The 16670-nt window shown below is 32.3% G+C and overlaps 1 protein-coding gene and 2 long non-coding RNA genes across 10 annotated transcripts in view; 1 reads left to right on the forward strand and 2 right to left on the reverse strand.

The window, feature by feature from the left end:
• The window catches only part of LOC123673441 (inactive dipeptidyl peptidase 10), a 536532-nt gene that overhangs the window by 147684 nt on the left and 372178 nt on the right, over positions 1–16670 (forward strand). The window contains exon 1 of one of the 7 annotated variants that reach the window (XM_045607923.1): positions 5036–5922. The exons of the other annotated variants lie outside the window; for them this stretch is intronic. Coding sequence (XP_045463879.1) covers positions 5631–5922 — 292 coding nt within the window. The 5' untranslated portion in view covers positions 5036–5630. Of the gene's footprint in view, positions 1–5035; positions 5923–16670 lie in introns of those variants that run through there. 7 annotated transcript variants of the gene reach the window in all.
• The window catches only part of LOC123673524, a 35227-nt gene that overhangs the window by 15009 nt on the left and 3548 nt on the right, over positions 1–16670 (reverse strand). The window lies entirely within an intron of this gene.
• LOC123673515 lies at positions 464–2118 on the reverse strand. Of its 2 annotated transcripts, none has more exons than XR_006746488.1 (5): positions 1953–2118; positions 1759–1877; positions 1435–1701; positions 1211–1361; positions 464–1151 (listed from the first exon to the last, which is right to left on the reverse strand). It is a non-coding gene; the product is annotated as an uncharacterized LOC123673515 (long non-coding RNA). The 2 variants fall into 2 exon arrangements; XR_006746484.1 differs by having other exon boundaries at positions 466–1151; positions 1211–1344.

The following is a 16670-nucleotide window of genomic DNA, read 5'->3' on the forward strand; positions in this document are numbered from 1 at the left end:
ACACACTGTACATAACTGAACTGGTGCCAATGAGGGAAAGACTGCATATTTCCAAGGAAACTCTTCTAAAGGCTTCATAACATAAAACTAAAGCGACCATTGATGCGAATAATTATGATAGAAGTTGTTTATTAATATTATATTGGCACGAAATCGTGAAGGAAAAACTACTCTTATCAATCAATCTTCAAATTAATTTAAATGAGATATGATTACTTAAATCATAATATTTATTTGTAGGTTGATCAATTGATGTGTTTTGATAATATAAAAGAGAATTTTGTACGAAGAGATTGAATTAAAACTACCCTTTTGTTACTATGAATAAGTATTCAAATTGAAGCTTATATTATGAAATTATATTATATGAATTAAGAATTGTTCTTCAAGAAATACATCAAAACATCTAGAAATGGATTTTTGAACTACTACTAGCTTGTTTCATATTAGGATTAGTTTGACATTTCGCCTTGATAATAATTTCAAAATTTAAATGAATGTGTTATGTGAAGGATCAGGGCAAGAAAAAGATGATTTCAGATTGTGGCCCTCATTTATTCAGAAACTACTCATGAATCTCAAAAACGATTTCTTTTGGCTGTTCAATACAGTTAAGAGTACACTTTTATTGAGTTATTCTCAATCTACATTATTCAGACTTTGATATAATTATGGGAAATTAAATCGTATAATCAATACAGGAAAAAGATCATTGTAAGAAAACTTACAGTTGTTCAAAATTATATATAATTAATTTCATTAATTCATGTTTAGGATGTATATCATATTTTATTTTGATATTGACTGGTTCTTCTATCCACATTTGAACATTGTACGTCTCTTATATGTGTAACATGCTGGTTCAGTTAGAATTTATTACCTCGAATTTTGTCAATCACATTTCAATGTTCTTAATTATTTGCAATGAAGTTCTGGTAGTCTCTACTGAAAATGAAAAAAAAAATCAATTTTTTCAGTTTTTCATTTTTTTTTTTGGGAAATGGATTTGCTCCTCAATTTTCACTTCTTAGATGTTAGTTCTTCTTGACATTGACCCTATGTTTGGAAAATTTCGCATTGATAGTTGCAAATAATCTCCTCTTCCCTTCTGGATTTTGAGTCTTCAATTTTTGTCCACATTTCAGCAAATCCTAAAACAGTTGAAATAATGAATTATTCAAAAACTTGAATTGAGCTTGGTTTAACTTACATTTTCTGTGTCATTGCTAATAGATATGAAATTTTGTAAACTAGAAATGGTTTCATGTATAAAATGTCCCACATCTTCATTATAGTTAATTCTACTCGTTGATGGCTCATTAATTTCTAAATTGTTGTCGTCATCTGAAACAGAATTGATTCTTTATCCAAACATAGTAATAGCATGTAAATGCTTGCACAATATAATTTCGATGCTGTTAGTGGAACACTCACATTTATATTTGTGAAAGCATATTTAACAATGACTACAATATCCTAATCGACAATCTGGATCACATGATGATATAAATTGTGTATTATAATAATTATCATCATATACAGATCTCCTCTATTAAGTCTTTTATTGTTTCTGCATTTTTATGAGATTCTACAGAAATTTTGTACTGATAGTTGTTGGAGTTAGGTCTTTCATTTCTCATAATTTTCATCCACATCTTCTCATCAACTATTTCTTCCAACAACTCTGATAGCTTTTCAACTCTAAAACAACGAATACTCGTAAATTGATAATTGCAAGAATAGATTTATGTATATTACCTTATTTTCTTTTCCTTCCATTTTTTTAAATTTCAGATATATATTCAAGCTCTCTATCGCCATATTTGTATGAATACCTGCTCCTATTCTTTAGCAATAGGCCCACATCATCATTCTCTCTTGGTTTTGAAAGTTATCATTTAAAAATATCCATGATTAGTTTCGTTAGAAACAATCTGACAAATTCTACTTACTTTTTCAGAAAATTTAGGAATTTGGGTAGAATTTGTTCTTTCTTATTAACAAATATATTTGTACGGAAACTAACGAATTGAGCAATAAAAATTGCTCTTTAACACTTTTTCACTTGAAAAATTCGAATATACCCAAATATATTGTCAATGTCACACACAGATAACAGAGTAGTGTCACTGTGTCGATTAATGACAATTGACAAGTAATGATTTTAGTTGCTGATTTTACAGAGCTCGGGAACTCGAGGATGTACGTCGCAGCCGATTCACGAAGATACAGTCCATTCAGGAATTATTGACATCCCGGGTGGCTTTGGAAAATCGAAATTAAGTTGGTACTGGCTCATTCAGTAACATTTTGAATTGCTGATTTCGGGTTGGCATTTGAAATGTCATTGACAGGAGGTTAGATTTCAGTTTGTTTGTGTTTGTTTTGTTCGAAAAAATTTTGAAACTTAAAAGTTGCATCAATTTCAAACACACATTGATTAGTTTATTTGAGTATTTCTCACAGTACTGTTTGAAAAAAGAAGAAGGCAAGTCGTTACAACCTGGATTATTAGTGGAAGAAAACCTGTGCAATACAATTTCACCTTCAAAGAATCATTGAATGATTTGATTGTTACCAGAAGCCGAGCCAAAAGCAACCAATATATCAGCCTGGATGAACTTTGACCAAAAAGCATCTGGATTTTAATCAATCAAAGACAACATTACATGAACTTAATTGGTTACAAGTTCAAAACAGTTAATAAAAGGAAAATTCTTATTGATGAACAGAAAAATATAATAAGTTGAGTACGATTTTATGGTGAATACAGAGAATATTTGCAACAAAATGTGAAATTCATTTATCTGGAGGAAACTTGGTTATTTGAAAATGCCAGCATTATTCAACAGTGGACTCTAGAAAGAAAACACAATGTTTTTCAAGTATATTCAAGGGTAAAAGTAGAAGTAGCACTATTTTGAATGCTGGATATTTGGATTTTTACCTGGATGTTTTGTTTTGACAGTGGTGATCATGAGGATTTTATAAATCTATGAAGAGAGAATTATTTTATAATTGGATTGCTAAACAAAGTCTTGGCATTGCATCTATAGTTTATATTCTATATTGAAATTAAGTATTGTTATATCTGTTTTTTGTTCTTCAATGAGTAATCCAAAAATCTAATAAATTCCAATTGCTTTATAGAATTTTTACTGAGTATTTAATCGAAAAATATATTCAGAAGAGTAACTTCAAGAATTTCTTCACCTCTTACCCACTTGAAGATAATAATAGAATGCAATTAAATTTTAAAATTCACAAATCAAAAATAATTTCATGCAAAAATGCTTTTAGTGAGTGAGTTAAAGCTGTTATGGGCAAAATAATTTATGTAATTTAATGGAAACTAGTATAAAAGCATTTCAATAAAAAACAGAAAACTCGAGTACAAATAGTACCTATATTTTTCATACAAGTTTAATCAATCATTCATGTCAGTTTCAATAAATACTAAATAGGTACTTTAGAAAGTAATTTACACATCGGCTGATAAATTGATTCCAATTTTGAAAGTTGCAGTACAACTGTGATGTCAAAATTTTTCATATACTAAATGGATTCTTTGAATTTTATTTCTGTCTTATTATAATATGGCTCTTTCATTCACTAAGCTACACTATTTAAATTTATCAACCAGTTTTTTCTGTTTTCTTCACCACTTTAGACACCACAGTTAAAATGATCCATAAGAGTTATTTGATAAGAATTTTGCAAGCAGGTTGGTATCCAGTGTCCATCAGTAATGCAACAATTTTTGAAGAGCCTTTGGTGAAAAGGAATATGCATATTTTAATGATCTTCAAAGGGATCTTTCATGGGCGACTCTTAAATGAATATATATCTCTTCATTGGATTTCCTTGAAATGAGATTTCTCTATATTTTTACGTTATATAATCTGAATTTCAATTTATGAAATCATGACTGTATGCGTCCCTTCGTAATAATAGTAATTTCGAAAATTCAGGATCTTTCGCATACAAAAATGATTAAAATAATTTAAACTGGTTATTTCTATGATGAACCATAGCAATTTTTAGTGATATTTTTGTAACCAGAAATAAAGCCGCGACTAGACGTTCATGGCCTACTTCGATGTCAATAATTCCTGAATGGACTGTACCTGAATCATCGATCGGGTCCAAATATTTGGTACGTTTTAGCGTATCCTAATATTCGAAACCGAAGCTCGAGGAAATACGACGAAACAGATTCACGAAGATACCCGAATCATCGATTGGGTCGGGATATTTGGTCCGTTCTAGCGTATCCTGGTCAACTGCTGCAAGCTGTTGTCACTAGTGACGCCATGACACCTTCACGCGTTTTGGTGCGAATTTTAAATCTGAAAACTTACATGTCATTTTTGCGTAATAAAACTTTACTATATGCAGAAAGATGTTATTCCTGGTGAATAATATTCCTTTCTGAACATAATACTTTAGTTAATAAATATTTGTCATCTTGCTTATTGTTCTTCAGCTTGATCAGGCAGTCATTGTCTTGTCTCATGTTCTCGTTCAAAAATTAATTCAAAATATTGTTTTATGTTTGCGATCCACCAAACCTTCGAATACTGTAATTTCACTTGTCATATTCTCATTTCACAAAAACTAAAGGTATTCATTCTTTTTATATCGCATGTAATACAAAAATATTCTTGAATCAAAACTTTTTTCTTGTATTAATCTCATCCAGGAAATATGATGATCATTATCTGCGTCTAGTGACGGTATACTTTACGGTAGATCCCTCACTGGCTATTCGTCGAGGAAGAAATTTCTTTTTTTTCGGACACTCTGTACAACCCGATATACTCAGCTTATTCTAGAGGGTAATCTATACGATTTTTTCCTAGGACGCTCACTTGAAAATATATGATGCAAATAACTTTTCATCACGACAAATGATTGAAAGAAAAAGTTTCAACAATTCTATCATTACAAGTAACTCCTTGATTGTTAGGTATGGAACGTAGCCCTAAATGTCAATAGTAGTCTATGATCAATGAAGAACACAGACACAAGGTACCTGGCATACGAAGTGTTAGATATAACTGTACATAAATAAATACATATTAAATAAAGTTGTAAGTGAATCAGAGCTTATTATAAATTAGAACCATACACTTTACATGGCGCTGCGAACAGTTTAAGCATTTGGCAATTAAATAAATAAAAGTAATGGGTGATAATCGTGGAATCTCTCCAATGAATATGGATGGAAACGTGGCCGAAAATTGGAAGTTATGGAGATGCCGTTTCGAAAACTACCTAATAGCAACTGAGATCTGTAAGAAAAGTGAGTCGACGAAATGTGCTCAATTATTACATTACATCGGGGAAGAGTGCTTCAGAATTACACGACGTTCACATTCGAAGAAGAGGAGAAGAACCAACTCTCGAAATTGATAGATAAATTTGAACAACATTTTCTACCTAAGGAAAATGTTTTTTTTCAACTAAATGACCAATCACTAGAAAATTCTGTCACCAGTTTGAAAGAAGCTTCAATGAAGTGTAAGTTGGGGAGCCTTCAGGAAAGTCTAACCAAAACTGTCCTTATCTATGGTATACTGAACACCTCTACAAGGAAGAAATTATTACAAGAAGATTAAGACGATAAAATGACGTTAGAAAAAGCTGTCCACATATGTCAGATACTGGAAACATCTAAACAAGGAAGTGAGGCAATTCAAGAACAAAATTACCATGTAGAAGTGAACGCAGTAAACAGAAGAAATCACATAAAGTCATGCAAGAGATGTGGAGGAAACCATGCAGTTAACAATTGTCCAGCATATGGTAAAGAGTGCTTCAATTGCAAGAAAAAACTTTTTTCCAGCTGCTGTAATCAGAAGAGGACCAGAAGAGTCAATAACGTGGAACAAGAAGTCGACGAAGTGATACAAGTTTCAGGTACAGTCTATTCAAATTCATTTTTTGTTGGCAATGTAGAAAGAATTAATTCGATAAGCGATGAATGGATTACGGAAATCAAAGTAAATAATAAAATAGTTAAGTTAAAAGTAGACACAGTGGCCATGGTTAATGGTTTACCATATAAAATTTAAAAAAAATTGAATTTGAGTGAGTCGTTAATTCAAAGAACTAAACAAAAATTAACTTCTCATACAGGTGATCTTTTAGATGTAAAAGGAACATGTAAATTGAATTGCAAAAAACACGATATTGAATTTGACATAATGCTTTACATAGTGAATAATCATTCTCAATCAATATTAGGCTTGAAAGATTGTGTAAAATTCAATTTGTTCAAAAGAGTTGATAATATAGATAATCAAAATTATTATAGCTTTTTAATTAACGAATTTGAGGATATTTTTACTGGGATAGGGTGTTCAAAGTCAGAACCATATCATATTCAAATCGAAAAAGATGCGGTGCCAGTAGTTCATCCAGTAAGAAAAGTTCCCATTCCATTGCTAGATAGTTTAAAGAATAGTTGAATAATGCGTGATGAAGGACCACCCTTTCGGTAACGAGAAATAGACTGTATCGGGTTTACGTGTATATTTTGCTTGGTTACAAGGTTAACAACTGTGATGGTGCGGCGCGTAGTTACTTAACGAGCACGTGTTGATGACTTGAAGGTCTGGACGAGAAGGAAGGAAGGATTCTTTCAGTATTCTCGTACTAAGGGTGTAATTCTTGAGGGGGGGGGGTGCGACACGTTGACCACAGTGGCGCCACATCTAATAATCATGTTTGACCACGGTATAAATTCTATCCAAATGTGAAAACGTGTCGTGAAAGTTTATCCACTCTTCGTAGTTGCCCGAAAAATGAGGTAAGTTGATAATAATAATAATAATAATCTTTATTTCTTATGTTAAATATACAGAGCGAGAGCATACAACAAAAGAAAACGTCAAAATAAATACATTCATTCAAAAAACTCAGAAATATAATAGCAATTCTTATCTAAAAGTAATGACTTAACCCTCTTCTTGAAAATAAATAAATTTGGAGAATTTTGTACTTCTACAGGTAACCTATTGAAAATTTTACAACCCATATACTGCAGATTTTTTTGATAATACGTAGTACTGTGATTTTTTGGTGCTAACAAAAATTTTCCTCTGGTATTATAACAATGTTTGATATCATCAACAAATAAATATCTATTCATGAACACATATTTACAAACTTCAAAAATGTAAATTCCTACCAAAGTGAGTATTTTTAAATCCTTGAAGGATGACCTACATGATTCTCGAAAAGGAATCCCAGCAATTATTCTTATTGCGTACTTTTGCAGTATGAATACTCTCCCAACATCAGTGGCACAACCCCAATTCAACACACCATATCTCAAGTGACAGTGAATGCTAGCAAAATAAATTGATCTCAATGTAGTATTGCTACAATACTTTTTCATGAATCTGAGTGAAAAACAACTATTACGGATTTTACCACACAAAAATTCTATGTGCTCTGTCCATCGACATCGAGAATCCATAACAACACCCAGAAGCTTTGTGTGTTGGACAAAATGAATCTCGCCATCAGCTATCGGAATTACATTGTCTATCACCCTTGGTACCCTCAATGAGAAATGTACCGCATGAGTTTTCGAACAATTGAGCAATAAATTATTCTTTTTTGACCATTCAAAAATATCATTGCAAGTATTTGCAACAGAGATTTTGACTTGTTCTATATCAGCACCAGAAACAAGAATATTTGTGTCATCCGCATAACATACTATATTACATGAAGGTGATTTCTTCTTCAAAAATTTTGGGAGATCATTACTAAAAATTACATACAGCTTTGGGCCTAGAATCGACCCCTGGGGAACACCTGTATTAGTATATCTCATGGTACTCAAAACTCCACCGATCTTCACAACCTGAGACCTACCTGTCAGATAAGATCGGAACAGGTCCAGACTAAGACCTCGAACCCCATAACGGTACAGCTTGTGCAGAAGAAGTTCATGGTTAACAAAATCGAAGGCTCTAGAAAAATCTACAAACAGACCCACAACATGCATACCAAAATCTAGATCTGCCACAATCTCATTATAAAACTCATAGAGTGCAGTTTCCGTACTACAGTTATTCGTAAACCCATGTTGGGCAGTTGATAATAAAGGATTTTTATCAAAAAATGAAGTCAACATTTCATTCATCTTGAGCTCATAAATTTTGCCTATACTAGATAAAATACTGACAGCACGATAACTTTCATAAGAATTAGTGTCACCCCTTTTATAAACAGGTGTTACTATGGCTAGTTTGAGTTTTTCCGGAAAAATACCCGTTTCAATTGTTAAATTGAGCAGATAAGTTAACGGCTTGCAAAGTTCTAGCTTACATATTTTAATTATTTTATTGGAAATATTATCAAATCCCGCAGAATTTGTATTTTTCAGCCTAGCAATTAAACTCAATATATCCCCCTCACAGACAGGAGTCATAAACATGGTGTTATTATTGAATTGGACATTATTATCTGCGTATTTAGTATCCACTCCAACTGGTAGTGAGGTAAAATTCAAAAAATGATCATTGAAATTGTTGGCCGCAGTAATCTCAGAAATTCTCACTCCATTTTCCTCAATAACAATGTTATTTTTACTATGGTTTTTTTTCTTTATTCTATTAATAAGCTGCCATGTAGTTTTAGTTTTATTATTTGATTGTGCTATTTCAGCATCAAAATGCATTACTTGAATTTCAGATAGGTTTTTCATGTACATACTATTATAATACCGGAAATCCCCCCTGAAACGTTCATCTTGTTTGGCTAATTCACCAAAAAGGCTAACAAGGTTTCTGATTTCTGTCAATTCAGAACAAAGGACCTTACTCTGAGTTGAATGAGAGTTGAATTTATTCATGGGAAACGATTTCTCATAATAATAATGAATAATTTGAGAAAAACAATTGAAAGACATATTGGGACTTTTATGTTCAAAAACTTCATCCCAACTTTCTTGATATAAAGAAGATTTAAAAGTCTCAATATTTTCAGCACTATGCACTCTGGCATAAATTGAACGCTTATGTTTTTTCTCTGAAATACTTGATTTCACATTTATCAAAATAGCACAGTGATCAGAAACAAAAAAATCTTTCACACTAGTACTGAATCCATCGTCAAAATTTATCAGAAAATTATCTATGCATGTTCTCGATGTTGAAGTGACTCTAGTTGGCAATGAAATAACCGACTGAAAATTAAAACACGCAATAGAATCCCTGAAAAACATTGAACTGTCGCTATGAACCAAAAGGTCTATATTAAAATCTCCTCCAATAATTATTCTACCTGACATAGTGGATAAGTAATTGAGAAATTCATTGAAAACTTGCAAGAACAAATCAAAATCTCCTGATGGAGGTCTATAACAAGCAGCAATTGTCATACCTTCAGTCGGAATCCTAATGCAACAACATTCGAAAATGCCTTCAACATTTAAATTTTCGATATTCACAACAGAAATGTCATGAATGTAGTTATCATTTTTATAAATGGCAACACCACCATGCTTCATAGTTACCCTACAGTAACTTGTGCAAAGAGTGAAATTTCTTAGTTTTAATATATTAATATTGACTTTTTCTTGCCAATGTTCACTAATTAGTAAAAAATCACAGTTTACATCAGAGAAAATATCATCCAGCATAAGTATTTTATTACTAATGCATCGCATATTTTGATGAATTATTTTGACAGCATTCACTTTTTCACTTGAGAAGGTTACTGAAGATTTAGACATGGAAGTGTTCAAGTCGGCTTCAGAAATGAAGCTCGAGGCTGAAAAAACCTATGAACGCTTGACCTATTTGGCCAGTTGGTACTGACAAGAACTTTCTCAAACTCACTTTCTTTTATTAATACTTTGAATGAAGCATAACTTTCTGGGTATCTGGACTTGACTAATTCACATCTTACTCCTGTAAAGTTTTTACCTAAAAATGTTTGAAGTTCTTCCACAGTTGTTGATGGTTTCAGATTGGACACATGAAATGCCTTGTATTTTTCAATACCTTCCACCGAAGATGGACCACCATAATTTCCCACCACAAGTGTCCTCTGCGATCTAGATCTCTTCCTAGACTGAATTTTCCATTCCAATTTATCTTCCTCAGATTTCTCTCGTGGAACGTCTTTTTCCATCTCGATGTATTTATTCATCAATTGTATATCCTTCGCCTCTTGAATTGCTTTGTTTACATTCTTCGATGTAACCTTATTCTTTTGTTGTTGTTTAGTATTACTGCCTACTGTAAGCGCCGATCTCTTCTGCATCTGTGTAGAGTTCAGTTGTTTCTTTACACTTTCCCGATCATTAGTTGACGCATTCACATCAGGAATCATAGCAGTCGAAATCAAAACATCCTTATCAGTTATTGGCACATGTGTATGAATTTTCAGTTTTTTGTTCAATGTGGTTATTTGAACATCTTTTTCATTTAATTTATTTTCCATATCGGAAATTTTAGTTTTCAGAAGCGCAGTATTTTCCATTAGTAGAAGATTTCTCGCCTCCAATTCTTCAATAATTTTGATCATCAGATCCTTCATCGTAGAATCGTTATTGATACCACTTAATTTTTCAAAATTTTCAGATTCCTTCGTATCGGTGACACTCTGGACTATCATTGTTTCTCCACAGCATTTGCCAAATTTTACCCCACAGCTAGGGTGAAATGACTTGGAGCATACACCACATTTTACACAACTTTTCACTACGTTGTTTTTGCAATATCCGCATTTAGAATTATCAGATTGAGGAGCAACGCTCGCATCGACCTTCTTATTAGACGACATATTGACGAAGTGATGATGGTCGGCAGTTTTAATTGACTATTATTCCTACTTTCGAATAATCAACAAAAACACAGAAAATTGAGAGTAACTTTCAATAATTCCGTCTTGAATCATAATTTTGCCCCCAAATATCTTGGAGTTAAACTTGATTCTTCTTTGAATTTCAAGGTTCACTTAGAAAATTTGCGTATGAAATTGAAGTCGAGGAATAATATCCTCCAAAAATTAGCAGGATCTTCATGGGGTGCTGATGCCAACACTCTTCGTACAGCAGCCTTGGCCTTGGTTTTTTCTGCTGCTGAATACCGTTGTTCTGTTTGGTTTAATAGTGCTCATGTTCATAAAATTGATGCACAGCTTAACGTTTCTATGAGAATTATTAGTGGGACTATTAGATCTACTCCTTTAGATTGGTTACCGGTGCTATCACATATAGTTCCGCCTCATATTCGTAGACAGGTTGCAGTCAAGAAATCTTGGGATAAATTTCATTTCTACCCGAACTCATTTCCAATTTTATCCTATTTCCCAGATTCTAGAACTTCTAGATTGAAATCACGCAAACCTTTATGGACTAATACCTTCCTTGAATCCAATGAAAGCGACAAGGAAATTTGGCGTTCGGGATGGACTTCTTCTAACGTCTTCATCAAAAGTCTTGTCGGTGATCCCTCAAAAAGTTCTAGGTTTCAATCTTCCTAGGAAAATTTGGTGTATTTTGAATCGACTTAGAATTGGTCATGGTCGTTGTAATAGTACCCTCTTCAAATGGCATTCTATTGATAGCCCACTATGTGAGTGTGGTGTAGAAGAGACCATTGACCACTTGGTGAATGATTGTCCGATTTATAAATTTCATGATGGTTTCCAAGCTATCCATTCAGTTTCAGATTCTTTCTTAGAATGGGTAGTTAACTTCAAATCGATATAATGAAAACTAATATTTAGTATTCCTTTCTGCTTCTTTTTTTTTTGTTTTAGGATCCAATTGGAAATTATAGAGTCGTCAACCGAAAAGAGAGGATAAAGAAAATTTTGTTTTGGTTGAAGAGGAAGTCCTTCAATATGAATTATGTCAGCTTATTCTGTAAACGTTTACACAAACCAGTCACTACACCGATACGGGGAGACGGAGTTTTTGCTGAGGTTTTTATCTGTTCTCTTGTATCATACGTTGGAATGTATGATGCCCCGTTACATTTCTTCTGCTAATACTGAGATTCATCGACACATATGCTTGATTGTTTGAAATTAATATTTTTTATTGCTCTTTCTCAAAAGAATATATATATATATATATATATATATATATATATATATATATATATATATACTACTTTCGGAAATGCTATGCGAGTGACTACTTCTATCCGTCGCGAGAATGCCTTTTGCGAGTGATATGGTTTTGAAAAAGATCGTTTCTTATTCCTCCCGTTGTCTTTCTTCTTCTGAATCTAACATTCCAAGTCGTGATTGGACAATCTCGAATTCATCAAAACACGATTCAATCTTTCTCAATCTGACCTCTATTTCTATTGTGTCTACCCCGTATTTTAAATATGTTTGAAAACGTCACAGCTGCAATCTTGACGATAAATATGCCGAACTGTTTCGCACTTTTTGGGTTGCGAAAATACTTGAAATACAAGAAAACTAGAAATGCACGTGGCGAGATACTGGTTCTTTTTTATATGCGGCTCGATTGGACCATGAATAGGCGTGATGAAGGACCACCCTTTCGGGAACGAAAAATAGACTGTATCGGGTTCACGTGTATATTTTGCTTGGTTACAAGGTTTACAACTGTGGTGGTGCGGCGCGTAGTTACTTAACGAGCACGTGTTGATGACTTGAGGGTCTGGACGAGAAGGAAGGAAGGACTCTTTCAGTACTCTCGTACTAAGGGTGTAATTGTTGAGACAGCGGGGGGTTTGCCACGTAGCCACGTTGAGCACAGTGGCGCCACATCTAATAATCATGTTTGACCACGGTGTAAATTCTATACACCGTGGCTTGACTGTACAATAGTATTGAGGAATAATTCTCTAATAAAATCATTCAAAAAGTGGAGGGACCTTCTGATTGGGTGAATGTACTGGTGATTGTAAAGAAACCCAGTGGAAAATTTAGAATATGTTTAGACCCTAAAAATCTGAATAAGGTAATAAAGAGGGAATATTGTCCGATTCCTACTCTAGATCAAATTACGAGTGATATGGCCGTAGCAACAATATTTATTACTTTAGATGCTACTCAGGAATTTTATCAGATTAACTTAGACAAAGAAAGTTCGGACCTGTGTACTTTTGGTACTTCTTTTGGTAGGTTTGAATTTTTGAGGTTACCTTATGGACTGAAACCTGAAACAAAAGTTTTTCAGAAGAAGTTTCTAAATTTATTCAAATCAACAGGTTCTGAAGTTTATATTGATGATATTATTGTATGGGGAAAAACTCAAAGTGAACATGATCAGAGATTGAGAAATGTGTTGGAGATAGCTAGAAAAAATAATATAAAAATTTTCCACATAATACATGGCCACTGCGTCAACTTTTGGAAAGAAATGTAGAATTTTTGTGGATGGATGACCAGAAAAAAGATTTCAATAATTTGAAAGAAATATTAGTGTCAGGTCCGGTACCTACTGCAGTTTTATGATAGAAATAAACCTATGGTGTTGTCAGTAGATAGTTCAAAAAATGTAATAAAACGAAGTAATTTCCACTATATTATTTAATTGTTAGCAACAATTGTTTCGCCACACTGTGGCTTCATCAAGCTACATTTCTGAACTGATAAGAGTACAGAGGTTTTCGGAATCTTATATAGGAACAAAATTGACAGAAAAATATTCGAAAGGGTATCACAAATTACAAAGTTATATTGGACAATTTACCGCCTGGGATTTCCAAACTATCGGAAGAAATTCAATAAAGGGGATGGGTGTACATCCGTTTGTTCGTTCAACAGAATATTTTGGGTATTATACCTGTTTATTTCTAGGGATTCTAAGAGTGTTAGTCTTAAGCTCTTGTTTTCTAAATGAAGAATTTCAAAGTTATTATTGAAGGTATGGTCCCATTCTTTCAAGTGATTCGCGTAGGTTGAAAACGAACTATCAGATGTATAACTATTTGGTGTTCCTTTATCCTTTTATTGAAAGATCTTCCTGTTTGTCCAATATAAACCATGGGGCAATCATTACAGGTTAACTTGTAGACACCGGATTTATTTTCTTTATCTGTTTTATCTTTATTGTTTTCAATGAACATCTCTAAGTTGTTACTTGTTTTGAAGGATATTGTGTAATTGAATTTTGTCTTTAGGTATTCAGCAATCTTTTCAGAAATATCATTAACATAAGTTAACGAAAAAAATTTAGTATCAATACCATAATTTACCTTAGGGTATGTTAGACTCAAAGCTTGCTTTCTTTGTTTATTCCTCAAAATTTGATCAATAACATGTGGACTGTAACCGTTATTCACAGCTATTTGTTTAATTGAATTTAATTCTTTACAAAAATTAGCATGATTCATAGGTATATTGATTAATCTATGGATCATACAATTGTATGCAGCCATTTTTTGGTTTAACGGGTGGTTAGAAGTAGCATGGATGGTAGTATCAGTATGTGTAGGTTTTCTAAAAGTACTGAAACTATGAAAGTTATTATTTCTGGTAATTGTTAAATCAAGAAAGTTGAGTGAATTGTTATGTTCAATTTCAGAAGTGAATTTGATACTTGGGTGAATGTTATTGATAAATTCTGTGAACAAAGAAAGTTGTCTATTTGTACCTTTGAAGCAACATATAATATCGTCTACATATCTAAACCAATAAAGGAAATATTTTGTGTTATTGTTAGAGTGAATTTTGTTTTCTAAGTTATTCATGAATATTTCTGCTAGGATTGGACTTAAAGGGTTCCCCATAATCAAACCTTCATCAGACTTATAAATGGTTTCATTAAATTGAAAGTAATTTTGACTGAGGCATATTTCTAAGTAATTTAAAATGTCATTCATTATAATCGGATTTTTGTTATTGGTAACAAGTAATTCTTTTATTATTTTAATAGTTTCTGCTGGGGGAATGCTAGGAAATAAGTTCTGTACATCGAAAGAAACAAATTTAGATTTGTTAGGCAAATAAATATGTTTTATTTTCTCAATCAGTTCTAAACTATTTCTTATCGAGTATACAGAATTAAATTTTGTTTCTTTTTGTATAATTGTTATTAGAGCTCTGGATAATTTGATGCTTGGTGTTGAAATGAAAGAAACTGTAGGTCTAATAGGGTTATTATCTTTATGAAGTTTTACTAAGGAATATAATTTTGGGATCTGTGGATTCATTGAAATAAATTTGTGTATTTGTTGATTTTGGAAAAGACTAACGGATTGATTTATTGTTTCTTTTATTATTTTTTGAGAAGAATTAGTTGGATCTTTTTTCATAATTTTGAATTTTTTTGGATTTAAGAAGTCTATTGTTTTTTCAATATATTCTGATCTAGTTAGGGCGACAATACTGTTTCCTTTATCGGCTCGAGTAAAAACTGAATTATTTTCATTGCTTTTTGTTACAATTGACTTGACAATTTTTTGGTCAACTGTCGTAGGGCTGGGTATTATTTTTGTTTTCAATATGTTTTTGATGTTATGTTTATCTAAATTTAAATTTGAGTGTCCTGATTTGGAGTATGATTGTAAAACTAACTCTGAATCAATTGCTAAGTACTCTAAAGATTTATTTGAATGGTCTCTAAGATTATATTTAAATCCTTTTTCCAATAGTCTAGTTTCATTGGAATCGAATTTAACATTTGATAAATTAATAAATTTTGGAAAGAACTTATGATTTGAGAACGAACTTAGATTTGTTTCTCTAGCTAAAGTTTTTTGTTTTGTTATAAATAAAGTTTTTCAATTTTTTGTTTTGATTTAAAAAATTTTTATGAATATTATTATTATCATATCAACAATATCGAATTCTAGAGGATGTAATCTACTAGTTAACTCTGAATGAATTACCTTCATATAAACAGTATAATTGTCTCTCTGGTGGTATTCTTTCTTCATATCGTTCTTGAGCCATTTCTTCATTCCTTGTAATCTTCCTATCTTCGCTGCTGGACTCTTATTGTTTGTTCTCAAATTGATATATTTCGGGAACACATCTTGATGTAGACTTTTCGAATAGAACCAAATGGTTTGTGTATTTTTTCTGCTTCTAAGTAGAAGTTTAAAAAAACAAAAAGACAAAATTCAATTACACAATATCCTTCAAAACAAGTAACAACGTAGAGATGTTAATTAAAAACAATAAAGATAAAACAGATAAAGAGAATAAATCCGGTGTCTACAAGTTAACCTGTAATGATTGCCCTATGGTTTATATTGGACGAACAGGAAGATCTTTCAATAAAAGGATAAAGGAACACCAAAAGAGTTATACATCTGATAGTTCGTTTTCAACCTACGCGAATCACTTGAAAGAATGGGACCATACCTTCAATAATAACTTTGAAATTCTTCATTTAGAAAACAGGTATAATACCCAAAATATTCTGTTGAACGAACAAACGGATGTAAACTCATCTCCTTTATTGAATTTCTTCCGATAGTTTGGAAATCCCAGGCGGTAAATTGTCCAATATAACTTTGTAATTTATGATACCCTTTCGAATATTTTTCTGTCAATTTTGTTCCTATATAAGATTCCGAAAACCTCTGTACTCTTATCAGTTCAGAAATGTAGCCTGATGAAGCCACAGTGTGGCGAAACAATTGTTGCTAGCAATTAAATAATATAGTGGAAATTACTTCGTTTTATTTTATTTATAATGAATTTCCGCC

The sequence above is a fragment of the Harmonia axyridis genome, chromosome 1 (assembly GCF_914767665.1).
Source record: "Harmonia axyridis chromosome 1, icHarAxyr1.1, whole genome shotgun sequence".
Lineage (NCBI taxonomy): Eukaryota > Metazoa > Arthropoda > Insecta > Coleoptera > Coccinellidae > Harmonia > Harmonia axyridis.